Raw genomic sequence first — 18,644 nt, 5'->3', positions numbered from 1 at the left:
AGTGTCATCCATATAGTTTTGATTGAGATGAGGAGATATGTTTAGTGAAAAGAAAAAAAGAATTCTTGCCCCTGCCATAGTTTTCTTCCTATATGAACCAGGGGTTGGGAATTGGGGTTAGCATTAATAAAGCTTAATTGGCTCCCTAAGGAAAACCACTGCAGAGTAAGGGATAACAAGTTCCCTGGGAAGGTTTTGCAGGCAAGCAAGCTCCTCTTCCATTTATTCAACACCTCATCTGAATGGGGCCCAGATGGTTAGATGCTTCCCTATAGGCAAATACATCATTGTTGGCCAATCCCATTCTGATGTCTCTGTGATGGTTACTCTCTGATGTCTTTTCAGATGGCTGCCCAGGGCTCTGCTTTGGAAATGGACGATGTACCCTGGATCAAAATGGTTGGCACTGTGTGTGTCAGGTGGGTTGGAGTGGGACAGGCTGCAATGTTGTCATGGAAATGCTTTGTGGAGATAACTTGGACAATGATGGAGGTGAGTCATTTATAAAATGTTCACGTAAGAAAGGAATAGCCCAGCCTCTAGCACAGTGGTAATCAACCTGGCCAAGGGTGAAAATTAGGAATCTCTAGTATAAATGATACTGAGTTATATAGGGTAATGCTACCTTTTAGTCTCAATCACATTAAGAAGACATTACTTATTGAATATTACTATGACCAGGCAGTACTCCAATTTTTTTTGCATGTGTTATGTATCATTTAATTCTCACAATAACCCTATGAGGTATAGGTATTACTATTTTCCCCACTTGTAGATGGGAAAATTAATGCTCTGGGTGGGGATAGTAAGTGACTTATCCAGAATCACATAGCTAGAGAGTAGCAGAGCCAAGTCTCCAATTTAGGGCTATGTGACTTCAGAGCATATTTTCTCAACTACTACACCATGCTACCTCCCATACCCATGGCATTTATCATATCAAATTAAATTAACATACCACTATTCAAGTTGTTTGATGTTAGCATAGTTTGCACTAGACATGCTAAAATATTTTTCTTTGTTGTTAGTTATTTGGAACTCCCTCTTGTGTGTCTACCTTTTAGTAGCACTTTATACCTTTCAGAGGACATAGCATCGAGACAATTTATGGTAGAATTTTAAATATTTAATCAAGGAGCTGCGCATGATATTTTTTAAAACCACTGTGGCTCCAAGACCTCAGAGTTACCACTTCTCTTAGGAAAGCCAACAAAACATCTAACACACTGTATGATCAGACATCAAAACTACCCAAACCACCTCTGAGTGAGCCTAAAACAACAAATCCTCACTTTCCACATACCTTCTACTCGAGGAAACATAAAATTAACAAAAAATTTTGTTTGAATTTCTGTATATTAGCTTAAAATGAAGTATATTATTAAATTTGACACTTCACATTTCTATATCTGCTTAGACAGTTGCATTCCTTGTCATATGAATTCAGACATGAGGCAGGATTATATTAATAAGGTAGCAGTCATGGCTTAAGCACCAAACTGCATTGTAAGAGTTTCTTCCTTTACTTGTTCTGGCTAACAGTTAACCTTTAAAAGTTTTAAGACCTTATCAAAATTAAATGGAGGCAACTTTGTGATTAAGAACACAGAGATTTGAAGTTAAACTGTCTGGATTCAGATACTAGCTCTGGCTCTTATACTAGCTGCATGATTTGGGACAAGTTTTATGATATCTCTATGCTTCAATTTCCTTATTTCTAAAATGGGGTTGATGATATTAAATGATATTACCATTTTTCCCTATAGTAGAATTAAGATGATATTGATGATAAATATAGCTTCAGTTCTACTTTGAGACAGAAAGATAGATTGAATAATTAGACACACACTGTCTAATAGGGTTGTAATAAGTATTAAATGAGATAGTTCAAGTGAGCCACTTGAAAGATAGTAAACTACACCACACATACACACACACACACACACACACACACAAATAGAAGAGACTATTTTCTGAAGAGACTGTTTACTACCCATATAACTTGAAAACCTTGTTTTGGAAACTGGAGTGAAGTTTTCAATCTAATGATCCACTGATAAACTATTTAGTTTATTTTTATGGCCCTCTAAGACTCATCTTCACTTTCCTTCTTGTCTTTTTCATTATATACCTTTTACCTGGCACATCTTCATGTCTTCTCCACCCATTATTCTCTGTCCATAATTTAAGTCTCAACTTAAACCATATCTCCCATGAAACTTCTGACATCCACCTCCTCAATTACCCATGGTGTTGATAATATGCACCATACAATCAAACACCTAATTATATTCTGTATATGGTTTTCTTGTTGCGTGTTAAGCATGACCCATTGCCCATAGTTATATTCCCAATATGTTGAAAATAATAGTATCTCACTTGTATTCAGGATTTACTATGTGCCAGGCACTGTGCTGAGCCCCTTATGTGAATTATTTCATTTAATCCCCATTAGGTAGGAACATTTTTTTTTTCTTTTTGAGACAGGGTCTTGTTCTGTCTCCCATTCTGGAGTGCAGTGGCACAATCTCAGCTCACTGCAACCTCTGCCTCTGGAGCTCAGGTAATCCTTCTACCTTAGCCTCCTGGGTAGCTGGGACTACAGGCACACACCACCACTCCTGGCTAATTTCTATATTTTTAATAGAAACGGGATTTCACCATGTTCCCCAGGCCCGTCTCAAACTCCTGGGCTCAAGCAATCTGGCTGCCTCAGCCTCTGAAAGTGCTGGGATTTCAGGTGTGAGCCACTGCACCTGGCCAGGAACTACCATTAACACTACTTTACAAATTAGGAAACTGAGACACAGAGAAGTCAAGTAAGTTGTTAAAAATCACATAGTAAGCAAATGATAGGTCCTGTATATAAACCTAGGTAGTCTGCTTCATTCTAAAAAGGATTTGGTATAATAATAGGAATTTCTCAGTTATGTATTGATTAAAATGTTATGCTCAGAAAACACATTAACAACCTATGCAATTATAATTTCTGGCTCAGTTAAGGTTGAGCCAATGTTTCCTGCCTTAGTAAAGTAATAAAAATAATTGAATATTTAATTATCACCATTTTTTATGGCCTCAAGGTCATCTCAAGGCAGCCAAAATGTTTAAAGAATGGATCAATTAAATATTAATGAATTAATGAATTATCAATTCTCAATGCCTGTGGTCTATGTAGATTCAGAAGACATAGAAGATTTAACTGAACGTGTATTGACCTGTGAACATTCCTTAAAACTATGTATCTATATGCAAATTAAAAATCAAAGACCTTAATATGAGCTCAGTATATTTTTATGATCATCTCTTTAGGGAACAGGGGGAAAGCTCCTTGAGATTTCCAATTACCATTTTTCCCTATAGTAGGATTAAGATGATATTGATGATAAATATAGATTCAGTTCTACTTTGAGATGGAAAGATAGATTGAATAAACTCTGAAAGCCCCATGACTAAGATTTTAGACCAATAATTTCATTTTTATACTGTTCAAACATTACCCCTGAGAATATATTAAATGCCCTTCATTTGGTAGTCTCAGCTTTCCAGCTATCCATAATGGCTGGTTTCATTTAGTTAAATATGACTAATTATTAATATTTCCTTAATATTAATATTAGTCTACTTGTTTGCACATGTGTGTATAGGTGTGTGTTTTAATTACATTAGAAAGTACCAATTGAACCGTTTTGGGAAAAAGTAGTTCTAATTTTAAAAATGTAATTCTTAAGAAATCTTCCCAATCAAAAAAAATCACTTTCAAGCATTTGCTTCAAGTAGCTGCTACCTGATTACTCCATATTATAACTGATACTTAAAGAATGGTGGAATTTTTTTGCATTCTAATCAGCTTTGAATACTCATTAGTATTGCTGCTACTTCCTGAAGCTTTGACTTTAGTTACCCTCTGATTCAATGCATTGTGATTCTCAGTAACTAATTGGGCTGCATTGAATATGTGGGTGACACCACTGGTCCAGAAACTACCTAAAAGCTCCTTGAACAGTAAAAACAGAACAGAGAAAAAATAACCTTTGGATGTTTTTTCTTAAGTGCAAAAAAGGAAAGCTATCTTATGTATTGTATATACAAGAACTAATTACTATAGAAGTCACAAACCTATTAAATGTCTTGACCTCATTCATCTCTTTAATCAAGAAGCACCTACCACATGCACAACCCTATACTTGGAGGAAAAAACTTACTATGGTGACCACATTTTCATTTGTTAATCATGTGTCCTAATTTGGAGTTGGTTACATATGATCACCATACATTACATGCACGTATGAATTAACATCAGAAAAAAGTTTGAACATTATATTAACTGAGTCAGAATAGCTAAAACAAACAATAGTGAAAGATAGAACTATCAGACATTAAGGCATATTTGAAAGCTATGATAATTAAAGCAAAGTGGCACTGATGTGAGAATAGACAGATTAATGCAACTGAATAAAAGCTCTAGAACACACCCAGGTACAAAATTTAGTATATTATAAAACTGGCATCAAAAAGCAATGGGGGAAATAAGCATTATTAAATAAATGGAATTGTGACAACTCTTAAGAAAAATGCCTTAGATTTTTTAATTCATACCATATACCTAAAGAATAAGATAAATAAAAACACTTCAACTGGATTAATGAGGTAAAAGTAAAAGAAAACAAACAGAATTCAAAAAAAAATAGGTGATAGATCTTACAATGAGAAAGCACTTTGTAAACATAAAAAGAAACCATAATAGGAAAAAAAAACAATAAATTTGACTTAGTAAAAATTTAAAACTTTTTTATAATGTTTAGCTAAATGTGTAGACCATCCAATATCTAAATATTTGCAGACATCAAAATCTACACTGTCTAGTATGGTAGCCACTGGCCACATGTGAGTATTTAAATTTAACTTAAATAACATAAAAAAATTCAGGATCTCAACTGCACTAGTCACATCTCAAGTGCTCAGTAGCCACATGAGACTAGTAGCTACTGTACTAGACAGCACAGTACTAGAGCATTCCTAGCTTTAGGAGAAGTTATATTGGATAGTGATGATCCAAATGTTTCACTCAAATGTTTACCTTTAGGCCAAACATTTCACATTAAGTACCTGGTTTTCCATTAATTCATTACTACTTCTTGCTAACTATTGTGCTTGGCACTGGGGAGAAAATGATAAACAATACAAGTTTCTGCCTTCATGGAGCTTATGGTCTAGCAAGGCAGATAGATATTAAATAATCCACACAAATATGAGGGACTTCAAAAAGTTCATGGAAAGGGAGACTTGAAATATAAATATTTTAAAATATAAACTTTATTTCTCAACAAAAATATAAACTTTACTTCTACATCAAGTTCAAGACAATTTTGTAAGGGATGAGTCCATCCTGATATAACCGAGGGTCCTGGGAACTTAACCAGTCTTCTTTACATTGTTAACTGAAGAAAAATGGGTACCCTTTAAAGATTTTTTAAGATTAGGAAACAAAAAAAAAAATTAGAAAGAGGCAAATCAGAACTGTAAGTAAGGTAAATGCGTAATGATTTCCCATTGAAACTCTTGCAAATTGCCCTTGTTTAATGAGAGGAATGAGCAGGAGCATTGTCATGGTGGATTAGGACTCTCTGGTGAAGCTTTCCTGGGTGTTTTTCTGCTAAACCCTTGGCTAACTTTCTCAAAACACTCTCATAATAAGCAGATATTATCGTTCTTTGGCCCTCCAGAAAGACAACAAACAAAATGCCTTGAGGACCCCAAACAACTGTTGCCTCCTGGGTTCAAGCTATTCTCCTGCCTGAGCCTCCCAAGTAGCTGGAACTATAGGTGCATGCCACCCCCGCCCCTCTGACTAATTTTTGTATTTTTAGTAGAGATGGGTTTTCACCATGTTGGATAGGCTGATCTCGAACTCCTGACATCAAGTAATCTGCCTGCCTCAGCCTCCCAAAGTGCTGGGATAACCACTGCTGTTGACCAGTCCACTCTTGCTTTGACTGGACCTCGTCCACCTCTTTGTAGCCATTGTTTTGATTGTATTTTGTCTTCGGAGTCAAACTGGTAAAGCCACATTTCATCTCCTATTACAATTCTTCAACAAAATGCTTCGGGATCTTCATCCCATTTATTTAAAATTTCCATTGAAAGCTCTGCTTTTGTCTGCTGCTGATCTGGGAGTAACAGTTTTGTACTCATCAAGTGGAAAATTTGCTTGACTTTAATTTTTCAGTCAGAATTGTGTAAGCTGAACCAATTGAGATGTCTGTGGTGTCGGAACTGCTACTGCTGTTCATCATTGATCCTCTTCAATTAGAGCACAAACAAGATTAATTTTTCCTCACAAATTGATGTGGATGACCTGCTGCTGCAGGCTTCATCTTCAGCATCATCTTGTCTCTTCTTATAATGAGTTATCTATTTGTGAACTGCTGATTTCTTTGGGGCATTGTCCCCATAAACTTTTCATAAAGTATCAGTGATGTCATCATTCTTCCACCCAAGTTTCATCGTAAATTTGATGTTTGTTCTTGCTTCAATTTCAGCAAAATTCATGTTGCTCTGACAGGGACTCTTTTCAAAATGATGCCTTATCCTTCTTAGTGCCTCAAACTAGATCCTGTTCAGATGTGTTACAACAAGTTAGTATGACTTTATTTTAGTGGAAAAAAAATTTGAACTCCTTGCATAGTTTTCTCATGATACACATTTTCCAAGAACTTTTTGAAGATCCCTCATAGCTATATATTTACAACTGTGAAGAGTGCTAGAAAAATTTTATAATTTTAAAATTGTGTAATTCTATAAATGTGCATGGGGACCTGACCTAGTCTGGGTGGTGAGAGAGGCCTCACATGAGTCAGGGGAAGAACGTTCCAGACAGAGGAAACAGCATGTATATATGCCCTGAGGTGGAAATGTACTAGGCTCTAAAGTAAAAGGCATGTCTTTGTGGCTGGAACATGAGTCAGGAAGAGATTAGTATAGAAAAGTAGTCAGGGGCCAGATCATACAGAACATTGTGAGTTTTACAAGATCTTCAGTTACCATACAAAGATTCCATTTCATTCACTCGACTTATGGAGGAAGGAAAGTGGTCTCTGATATTGTGGAAATATTTTCAAGGAGGCTCAAAAAATGTAGAGTAAGAGTGTTTAATCCAAACAGCCTTTTTTCTCTGCTCTTTTAAGTATTTATCACGTTTGTCCAAGCTTCTCTGGTATAAACTCTTCCAGTGGTCTATATTCATATTCATTGGTAAAATCAATAAGTTAATTGCCTAAAAGAGAATGATCTTCCAGGAATCATTCTTCATAACAAGTCACCATTCATTAAGAGCAATAGCTGTTTGCAAGCCTCTTTTATGATGTAGTGTTTCTAGATCCAGAAAACAGCACCATGGGTGAGTTATGAACACATACAAGCTCATGGATCAATGAGCCTCATGTTTAGAATGGCACTAGCATGCTTCAGTGTTTAATAAATAGGAAAATGAAAGAGAAGGAACAATGAATTTATAACATTTACTCTATTTAAGAGGCAGACATCTTCACATTTACTTTTGAGATTTGGTTGGAGACAAAAGACTTGGCATCAGAAAGCATATTTCTAATTATTCTTTTCTCACCGTACCCCTTTAATTTTGAAGCAACCCATTTATTAATGGATCATCACTTAGTTATAAGAGCCTAAACTGCCCAAGTGCCTCCAGATGCAACTGCAAAGTAGAAAATCTCAACTCTGTAACTGTTCACCACTGTATGACTGGGCCCATCACATTATCTACCAACTAAGGCTACTGATACTTGACATCTGTCTACTTTGCAGTGATGAAAATGAATGAGAAAAGAGTGGAAATACAGTCATTTAAAGTGGGCAATAAAAGTGTGTTATCAATGAAGAATCTATTAATAACAATTTGATATATTAGTTGGACATTTGTTAATCTCTGGGCACATTTACAAATGTCATAGAAATAGGACTTTTATGGCATCCATTTATTCATTATTCAAATATATAATGAATGTTCATTTTTTTGGGGGGAGGATAGAGTCTCGCTCTGTCACCCAGACTTGAGTGCAGTGGTGCAATCTCGGCTCACTGCAACCTCCGCCTCCTGGTTTCAAGCTATTCTCCTGCCTGAGCCTCCCAAGTAGCTGGAACTATAGGTGCATGCCACCCTCACCCCCCAGCTAATTTTTGTATTTTTAGTAGAAATGGGTTTTCACCATGTTGGCCAGGCTTGTCTCAAACTCCTGACATCAAGTGATCTGCCTGCCTCAGCCTCCCAAAGTGCTGGGATTACAGACGTAAGCCACCGTGCTGGGCCTTGAATGCTTACTTTAAGCCAGGTACTTTTCTAGTCATTGAGGAAATAGCAATGCATAAAAAAGATAAAATTCATGCTTCCATAAAGCTTATATTCTAGTTACAAGAGGCAGAAATTAAACCAAATTTTAAAAATACATATTATGATAGAAGGTGGTAAATGTGATGAAGAAAATTTGTTTTTTTTTTTTTTTTAAAGGCAAGATGGTTACCAAAGGCTGGCAAGGGTAATGGGGATTTAAAGGGGAATTGGAGATGGTTAATGGTGCAAAAAGATAGTTAGAAAGAATGAATAAGACCTACTTTTTTTTTTTTTTTTGAGATGGAGTTTCACTCTTGTTGCCCATGCTGGAGTGCAATGGTGCTATCTCAGCTCACTGCAACCTCTGCCTCCTGGGTTCAAGTGATTCTCCTGCCTCAGTCTCCCGAGTAGCTGGGATTACAGATGCCCACCACCACGCCCGGCTAATTATTGTATTTTTAGTAGAGACAGGGTTTCGTCATATAGGCCAGGCTGGTCTCGAACTCCTGACCTCAGGTGATCCACCCCTCTTCAGTCTCCCAAAGTGCTGAGATTACAGGCGTGAGCCACCACACCTGGCCAAGACATACTATTTGATAGCACAACAGGGTGACTACAGTCAATAGTTTAATTGTGCGTTTTAAAATACCTAAAACAGTATAATTGGATTGTTTGTAACACAAAGGATAAATGTTTGAGGGGATAGATACCCCATCTTTCATGATGAGATTATTATACATTGCATGCCTGTATCAAAATATCTCAAGTACCCCATAAATATATACACCTACTATGTACCCACAAAAATTTAAAATTAAAAAAATTAAAATTAAAATAAGGCAGGAAAAGGAAGGACAGGGAGTGTAGGACGGGGAAATTTTAAATAAGGTAGACAGAGAAAATCTCACTAAGAAGATGACATTTGAATAAAGACCCAAAGGAGGTGAAGGTTAAGCCATGTTGATACCAGGGAGAAGAACATTCCAGGCATAGGAATAGTGTGTGCAAACGTCCTGATAACATTGCCTGGGAAATTAAGGAACAGCCAGAGGAGTGGGAAGGAGATTGGGTGGATCAGAAGAGGTAAGATCTGAGAGGTAAGAGGGAGATGGCAAAGAATCAGACTGTGAGGTAATAAGTCATTGTTGAGACTTAGGCTTTTATTCTAAGTGATATGAAAAGCCATCGATGGCAGGTAGGCACCAGGAGGACATGAACATTAGTGGCATACAAACAACGTATTTTCCCAACCCAGAAAAGTTAAATGGTATGTGGTTATAGCAACAATAATGATTTGGGCAGGCCAAATCCTGAGTGCACTTGAGTCTCTCTCACTTTCTTTTTTCTAATACAGTAAAATCCAGGGGTGAAAATCAGCCTGAATAAATGAAGAATATGAATTATAGACTATTTCCAGAGGAAATACAGTCCTATTACCTTCAATACATGTAAGGGCAACAACTAAGCTAACAGGAGTGCCTAGTAGGAGGCCTGCTTTAGTAAAGAGTTATGAATGATTTATAGTTAGTTCATTGCTTATGGCTTTCTAAAATGCCTAAGAAGACTTTGCTTTACTGAGTCATTGGAATGATCAGCCCTTCCATTTTATTTTCACTATTAATTTACTCAGCAGACCCACTGTTCTACAGATGCTGAAAAGCTTAAGCTTAAATCCAACCCCTGTCCAAATGGTGACAAATTCTGAATCAATCAAATCCAATGAATGAAAAGTTTCTGTAGTATTAGTGTTTGTCTACTCAGAGTCACATAAGATCCTACCTACCTGACAACCTGACCAAGCATAGTTCGTAAAATGAACACATTCCAACAACTGGAACGTGCTACACAGAAATCAATTACCCTCTGGCCAGTGATAAGGCAACTTCAATAAAAGGGGTTGAACACTTTAAACTGCCATTGCAAACCATTGACATCTACCCCTAAGACTCTATCCTTAGATTCTTTGCAGTCTGTATGTTTTAGAATTTGATATAATAACAACAGCTAACATTTATCAAGTGCTGGTTATGTACTAGATAGTAAGCTTATTATGATTACCTTTCCAGCTTTATTGAGGTATAAATGGTGTACAAAACCTGAACATAATAAATGTAAATAATTTGGTCAGTTTACACATATGTATAAACTCATGTTACCATCACCACAAACAAGGTAATAAACATATCCATTACATCCAACGGTTTTCTTCTTGTCCCTTTGTTCTGGGGTGGAGTGTGTGTGTATGTGTGTGTGTGTGTGTGTGGGTGTGTGTGTGTGTTAAGAACACTTAACATGAGGTCTACCCTCTTAAAAAATTGTTAACTGCACAATACCTCATTATTAACTATAAGTACTATGTTGTACGAGAACTTGCTCATCTTATAACTGTGACTTTATACCCATTAAACAACTCCTCATATCCCCATAACCAATCCCCAAGTAACCACCATGCTGTTGTCTACTTCTATATGTTTGACTATCTTAGATGCCTCATATAAGAGCAATCATGGAGTATTTTCCCTTCTATGACTGACTTATTTCACTTAGCCTAATGTTCTCCAGTCTATGGCTATACCACCCTGAGTGCCCACAATCTCATCTTTATTATAGCATGTGATACTTACAACAACCTATAGAGTGAGTATTATTGTTATTTACATCTTACAAATGAGGAACTGACTTGTCTAGGATTCTACAGATTGTAAGTGGCAACGTTAAGCTTAGAGCCAAAGCAGGGCTGGCCCAGTGGCTTACGCCTGTAATCCCAACAGTTTGGGAGGCCAAGGCAGGTTGATCACCTGAGGCCAGGAGTTCGAGACCAGCCTAGCCAACATGGTGAAGCCCCATCGCTACTAAAAATACAAAAAATTAGCTGGGCATGGTGGCAGGTGCCTGTAATCCCAGGTACTCGGGAGGCTGAGGCAGGAGAATCACTTGAACCCAGGACACAGAGGTTGCAGTGAGCAGAGATCACGCCACTGCACTCCAGCCTGGGCGACAGAGCAAAAGTCCGTCTCAAAAAAAAAAAAATAGAGCCAAAGTAGTCTGTTTTTGTTTTCTTTTGTTTTGTTTTTTACCTTAACCACTTCATGTGCTCTAAATACCTATGTATAGTCATGCACTTGGAAGTCCTACAGCCTAGATCAGTACTAGTAATACACGCTGTTTAGATGATGATGTTGAATGTGTGATTTGCATGCATAACACTAGGTGTTCATATGACTCCCAGGTTACTTCCCACTGCAACTACATTTAGCCTCCCCTTCTTTGTTTGTAATATAGGGATGAGAATATCAACCTAACAGGCTTGTTGAAGGGATTTGTTGAGATAATATACGTGGATGTACCTAGTGCCTGGCAAATATTAACTAATCTGTACGTGTTTTCAAATCCTTTTGTATAACCTACCATGAATTAACTGCCCATTATTATCAAGGTGATAATACAAGTGCTGTCTCTAAAGGATATATATTTGTAAATTCATTTTCAGGATTAGAAAGTATGGGTTTCCCCTGTATCACTCATATTCCTCCATCCATTTCCCCTTTCAGCCAGGGGCATACAATTAGTAGGCATAAGTTTACGAGTGATGACTTGATCCCGTAGCAAAGAAACCAGTGCTTCATCAACACCAATTGAGCCAACTGGCAAAGTCCCAAACTGGTTGGCAAAGCTAGGATCAATGAATGCCATAGATAGTCCTTCAAGTCAGTGTAACCTCCCTCTTTTTTAGCTACCTAGTATTTTTATTCCTTTGAAGAGAACAGGCCCTAAAAGTAAAAATCAGTTAATATTTGACATGCCCATATCTGACGACGCTGAGCTTGGCTGTCAGTAGGGTGCCACAGCTTCCAATTCTGAACAATTAGAAAAAAAAAAAAACTGTTAATAGCCAAAAAACAAGGCACACATTCAGTGTAATTGTCATTTGCACTTCTTTGCAACAGTCTAGACGTACTATATGGGGTGTTAGTCAATGTGATAATTGGTAAGTTCATCTTTGCCCGTGTGCTGGACTTACCTACAAATTATAATATGGGGTTTGCATGCCATTATTGGTCGGCTTGCCTGAGGTCTTTCTAGACTCAACAGGAGCCTTGCTGATGTCTCAGAAAACAGAGGTCTTAAAGGGTCAGCCCTACATAATAGGCAATGATTAAATATGAAACTATAGCTTGGAATGTATAGAACATTACTAGATGAGAATGTGAGTCCCAATTATGAATTGGTTCTATGTTTAGATTTTTTTAGTTTTTTTTTAAGATCGTTTTTGGCATTAATATTTATTTAAAATCTATTTATTTTCAAAAATAAGTCGGAATTTTGTGGTTGACAGGTTGAAACCTGTGACTGCCCAATGTGATTATTACTAGTGTATTTGTTAATATTTGCCAGGCATGACACTGGATACTTCCACATATATTAGGTCAATAATAACAAATTCAGTATTCAATAAAAATGTAAAAGTGACTGCCCATTTGAAAAGCAGTTTTTCATTGTTTAGTGCATTATGCACCAATTCCAGACATCAGAGAACTCTCTTAATCAGCCTGATATTTTTGCCAGCTGTTCAGCGCATCCAGATGTTTAATTAGCAGAGTAAAGAGATAATGTGCTAATAAGAGGCTGAGAACAGCGTATTGGAGAGAGAGGTGGTAGTGGTATCTAAAATCCCTAAAAAATCTGTTAATATAATTTGCTGAATGATGGGAAAAGGGGAAGCAGAAAGAAACTTCTTATTGAAACAAATTCACACTAAAAAGTCATCAATGAAAAAAATATGTATACAGAGAAATAGAAATCAGGGGCAAAAACACATTGAACAAACACAGAAGGCAAGAAAAAAAGCAAACTGCATTTTAAATCAAAGTAGTGTCTATAGTACAGGGAATTTGAAAGGACCACATGTGGGGAAAAATATTTCCTGGGTGCCCTAGGGCTGCTGTTCCAAACGTCTACTCTCTTGGTGTTCCTCGCTTTCATTGCCCCCAGCTGTGGTACACCCGCCTCTAACTCCACGGGAGCAGACAAGTAGGGGAGAGAGAGCAAGCAAAAGAGCTGCAGGAAATCAGTGCTAGTAACTTGCTGCAGCAGCAGCCTTAAGGAGACGGTGATCCATCCGAACCTTCCTATTCCAAGGCAAGCCAAGAAGATTAGTGTCTTTATATTTACCCTTGTTAAACAACTGAATTAGAGCCACTTGCCTTCTTTAAGGACCTGGGAAGAACTTTAATTTTTTTGCTTATGGGGCATGGAATGAAGTGTCCATATGCTCAGTTAATCACTCCAACCCCTTCTCTTTGCATGTAACTCTCTTAAAGCACTTCTTACATTTTTGCTAGTATAAGAGTTAGCTGTTTACATATCTCTTTCTCCTACTAAGCCCAGAGCTCTTGAAAACAGGAAAAGGGTATTTTTATCTCTTCACCTCTGCAAGCACCTAACAGTATTTTGCACCTGTTAGATTCTCAGTGGTCTCCCTGCCTCACAATCCCTGTTCCCTATATCATTTCTCTACCAAAGAACAAAGCCTTTGTATGAGATTTATTTGTGGTACAACAGTGGATTCAGCAGTCTACAGCAAATGGTGAAGGGCCAGAAAATGAAACGGAGAAAGTCATCGCATTCATGTATGTCAGATTTAGTAGTAATTGCATCGGCTGGGTGCGGTTGCCCAGCACTTTGGGAGGCCGAGGTGGGCGGATCAAGAGGTCAGGAGATGGACACCATCCTGGCTAACACGGTGAAACCCCGTCTCTACTAAAAATACAAAAAATTAGCCGGGTGTGTTGGCGGGCGCTTGTAGTCCCAGCTACTTGGGAGGCTGAGGCAGGAGAATGGTGTGAACCCGGGAGGCAGAACTTGCAGTGAGCCGAGATTGTGCCACTGCACTCCAGCCTGGGCGACAGAGAGAGACTCCGTCTCAAAAAATAAATAAAATAGAATAGTAATTGCATCAAAAAACTGCTGTTAGGCATGTTAACTCTAGTTCCTTCTATAAATTCCTTAAAAAACTGGTTCTGCAACTTTAGTATGCTTCAGAATCACCCAGATTAAGTATGCATAATCCTGGGCTCTGTAAAAATTCTGAGTCAGTAGGTGGAGCTCAAGAATATGCATATTTTATAAGCTCCCTAGGTAATTGACAACAGATTTGAAAATCATTGCTCGAAATATCTTTTTTCACCATGAGAATCCCAACCTCTATTTTGAGCATTACCAGTAGACAACAATATTGGGAGGATTTTTTTAAAAAATAGAAATTCAGGTAGCAAGTACTTGTTAATTGTGTGCTCATAGATGTACTAGGTGTACTTACAAGAAATCATCGCATTCGGAAAGAATGGTCTCACTGAGGAAGAAGAAATTTCTGAACAGTGATATGTAATAGAATTGTTTACCCAAACTCTAAACAATAACTCTATAAACTATATTCTCCAGCTGATAAATGCTGGATAATTCAGGAAAGAAAAATTTATGAACAAAATACTTTGAATTTCTCTGAGGTGCCATGTGAACTCAGAGTGAGTGATAATTCATGAAAAATGTGAATTTAACAAATTCTGAACTCAAAACAAGGTTGATTATCTTTGGCTATATTTTAGAATTTTCTCCATTTATGTATATTTTAAACTATATTTTTCTCTTGAAGCTAAATAATCAATATTGGTTTTGGGTTTTATTTCCAGATGGTTTAACCGACTGTGTGGATCCTGACTGTTGTCAACAAAGCAACTGTTATATAAGCCCTCTCTGCCAGGGCTCACCAGATCCTCTTGACCTCATTCAGCAAAGCCAAACTCTCTTCTCTCAGCACACTTCAAGACTTTTTTATGATCGAATCAAATTCCTCATTGGCAAGGACAGTACTCATGTCATTCCTCCTGAGGTGTCATTTGACAGCAGGTACATATGTATTTATTTTATTCCTTAATGAACAATGGTCATGTTTTTCCTGAACTATGAAAGGAAGATACCTTCTAAGGATCAGGTTACTTCCCATTCCACATAATCCACGTTCATTTCTTTTTAGGACTTCTCTGGAAAGCCAAAACCCTTACTGATTAAGGAAAAACCTCATTTCTAGAGATTCTGTATCATAAAATTATGTGTGTATGTTTGTGTATGTATATATATAATATGGCTTTTAATAACAAAAACAGGAGGGAAGTATAATTTGCAAATTTATTGTTTAGCTTCTGGATTGATTCATTGAAAAAATCTTGAATTTCAAAAACTAAATTTTAAGTTTTATTTCATGATGAAAAATGTTTCCATAGGAAAGGGTTGAATAAGTTTGACATCCTAGTGTGAAATGCAAGACTCGTGAAAAATCTGTCTTCCGGGAAAGCTCAAATGCATGAATTGTCACTTAAGACCTCAGACCAAAGCCCAACCCATAAGGCAAATAATTTTTTTAAAATAAGCTTACTTATATGAAGTGTAATAACATGAATTTGCTCACTGTTATTCTTTAATTCATCTTCAGCGATGATATATTTTACTAATTAGCATTAGAGGTAAGTCACTAAAGTCAACATTTCCAGGCACAAAAATGTTCTCCTGTATGCATTCCACAAGTCAATATTTCACTGGCTTTGTAGACTATTGCAAACAGGAATTTTTAAGAAACATGGAAAGTATTTGTCCAGAAACTCCTGTCTACATCCCACTCCCTCAGTTGCAGCCTGGTGGGAGTTATCATTCCCCAAGAATAACTTGGTCAAGAGTTTATATTGATATCAGTGACAATCTGAGAAAATTACAACTCCATCTTGACCTATACATAGTAGAAAAGGGGAAAAATAAGATGTGCATGGAAATTTCAAACTCTCAACTCCCTTCCCTTCAGTTGTATACTAGAACTGTTATTGAAACTTAAAAGTTTACAATTTTTTTTTTTTATTGTGTAGTTCTGACTCTCTAGGTCTCTGGCAGAACCCAAAATCCAACTGCCAGTGAATCACAAGAAAGGGCTTTTCTGCCAGGGGATCTAGTCAAAGTTTTCCTTCTTCCAAGAGATTCAGTCATCTCCATTTTGAAGTATTTCTTCCAGCTTCAATAACAACTCTGCAGTGACTTTCAGATGTGGTATAGTCAAAGTGATTATTTAGATAGTCGAGACTTATTTATTATACACCAGAGGAACAAAAAGAACAAAAAGCAACCATTATCCCTATTTTCCTATTTAAGGTAGAGGTAAGACATCAAGTCTGTAGCTTTCTTCACTCATAGAGAAAAGTTGATCCAAAAAAAAAGAAATGAAGTGAAAGAAATAACAACCTCCATGACATGGAGAAGTGTTAAATGACTCACTAAACTCAAGTAAGGGGAGAAAGCCAGGACCTAAGAGAGACAAGAGACAAGTCATTGTGACCCAGAGCAGAGCATGTGAGCAATAAACTTAGAAAAGTGAGGACAAACTTAAATCCCTGCGGTTTAGCTTCATGCATCAGCAGCACTTGCCAGCCGCTCAGAGTGAATAAACCTATTTCTTGTGGTGGTTAATGCCCTTCTCCTCCTCCTGGTTTGATTGAGTTTCCCTCATTCTTTTGTAAAATGCTCCAAGTTATCATTTGGCTCTGCAAGTCACATTTAAATTCAGAACGATGGGTCTCCTTCATCCAGGGGTCTCAGCTCTTACAAATATATCCATTCTATCAGAAAAGGCAAAGGCTTTTCGTGAGGAAAGTAGCTGAGGACAAACAATTTAATTCTATTTCCTCTAAAAAATCAACACATGCATTTTTATTTGGGATATCTTTGGGCAAAATAAGTCCAATTCTGATCATATATATAAATCATAATAGCTACAGTCTCTTACATCTATATAGTACTTTTTAGTTTACAAAGCAAACAAACATACATTATGTCCTTTTATCCTCACATTATCCTTGTAAAGTAGATACTTGTATTAGGTGCATTTTATATATAAGGAAACTGAGGTTCAGAGAGATTAAATAACTTGCCCCAAATCACACATGCAGAAAGCTTGCATTGTAGCAACTCTTGTAACCTTTCCATTACGCCACAGCTGCCCCATTTCAATGGGTCCTTAAATAAGCCTGGTGATGTGAACCAAATTTATACTAGGTAAATGGTATTTGGGTCAACACAAGAAACTTAGAAACCAAATGACATTTTAAAAATCCAGTTCAATTTAATACATTTCAGTGACATCATTTACAAACTTCAAATCAGTGCTAATGAATTTTTTCTTTGTAGATCACAATTGAGTGACTCATGAAATGGCCCTTTTGATACATGTAAATTGTCCTTGGGCATTTGTTATGTCAAAGATCTCATGCTAAACTTTTACATGTGTTATTTAATCCTCACAAAAACTCTATATGGTAGGTACTATTACTATCTCCATTTGTCAGTGAGGAAATAAGAACAGAGATGCCCAGTAAATGACTTGTTCAGGGTCACAATTAATGAGTGTCAGTCAGATTTCGAACCCAGAATTTGAACTGGTGCTGACAGCCTAGTCTCTAAACCACTATGCTGGGCCATTTTGGCTACTTAGAAAGCTGGGCTAGCTGAATCTGAAATACTTATGGCTCTTATACATCTCGGACTGTAGGATTGCTCTCCTCAGGCAGATCTAGGACGCTTATGTGCCATAATCAGGTGAACAAACCACTTTGCTTTTTAGTTTTTGCTGCATAATTGAGAGAGAGCTGGGTAGGCGGGTGAAGAAAGCATTTTGAAGGGGCTTGTTTGCCTACCGGCAAAATGCGACCCACACAGCTGATTTGCTGCTGAATGTTGCCACCATCAGAAACCTTTGGAGCTAAAGATGGTGGCACACAGGTGACTAAGTGTTGCAAGGACACACAAAAACTAAAAAATTGTTTATCCTTGTGCATCTAAGAGAGACCAGACCTTCTTGTTTTGAGTTAGCTGCACCCACATGTGAAAGCCCATGGAATATGTATGTTCTGTGCCGTGTGATGGTGTAACAACAATGTGAACGTGCACCCTGCCCATGGTGAAGATCTTGGGCAAACTCAACTGAGTTGCCATTTTTTTCCTAAATGCAATTTATATCCTGTAGCTCGAGTTTGTTTTCTTCAACTACTCCAAACATGACTGCAAAGTAAACCACATATTCTACGAGCCCTGTACGACTTATTACTTTTTAAAAATGTAAATAGGTGAACAGAAGCATTATTGATCTTTAGTGTCTAAGCATTTAATCACTATTAATAATGTAAAAGGTTTTTATAATTATGTAAAAACAGGAGTACATTAAACTAAATGACAGCAGTAATTTGCAAAGCCAGACATTTCA

The 18,644-nt window shown here is 37.2% G+C and overlaps 1 protein-coding gene across 1 annotated transcript in view; it reads left to right on the top strand.

Annotated features, from left to right (window-relative positions):
• TENM1 (teneurin transmembrane protein 1) overlaps window positions 1-18,644 on the top strand; it is a 334,457-nt gene that overhangs the window by 151,518 nt on the left and 164,295 nt on the right. Inside the window, exons 10-11 of the mRNA XM_034950131.4 lie at window positions 346-492; window positions 15,037-15,253. Of these exons, the coding sequence (XP_034806022.2) occupies window positions 346-492; window positions 15,037-15,253 (364 nt within the window). The remainder of the gene's footprint in view (window positions 1-345; window positions 493-15,036; window positions 15,254-18,644) is intronic.

This window comes from Pan paniscus, chromosome X (assembly GCF_029289425.2).
Source record: "Pan paniscus chromosome X, NHGRI_mPanPan1-v2.0_pri, whole genome shotgun sequence".
Classification (NCBI taxonomy): domain Eukaryota; kingdom Metazoa; phylum Chordata; class Mammalia; order Primates; family Hominidae; genus Pan; species Pan paniscus.
Note: the sequence above shows the minus strand (reverse complement) of the source record. Positions and strands in the feature narration are given on the sequence as shown.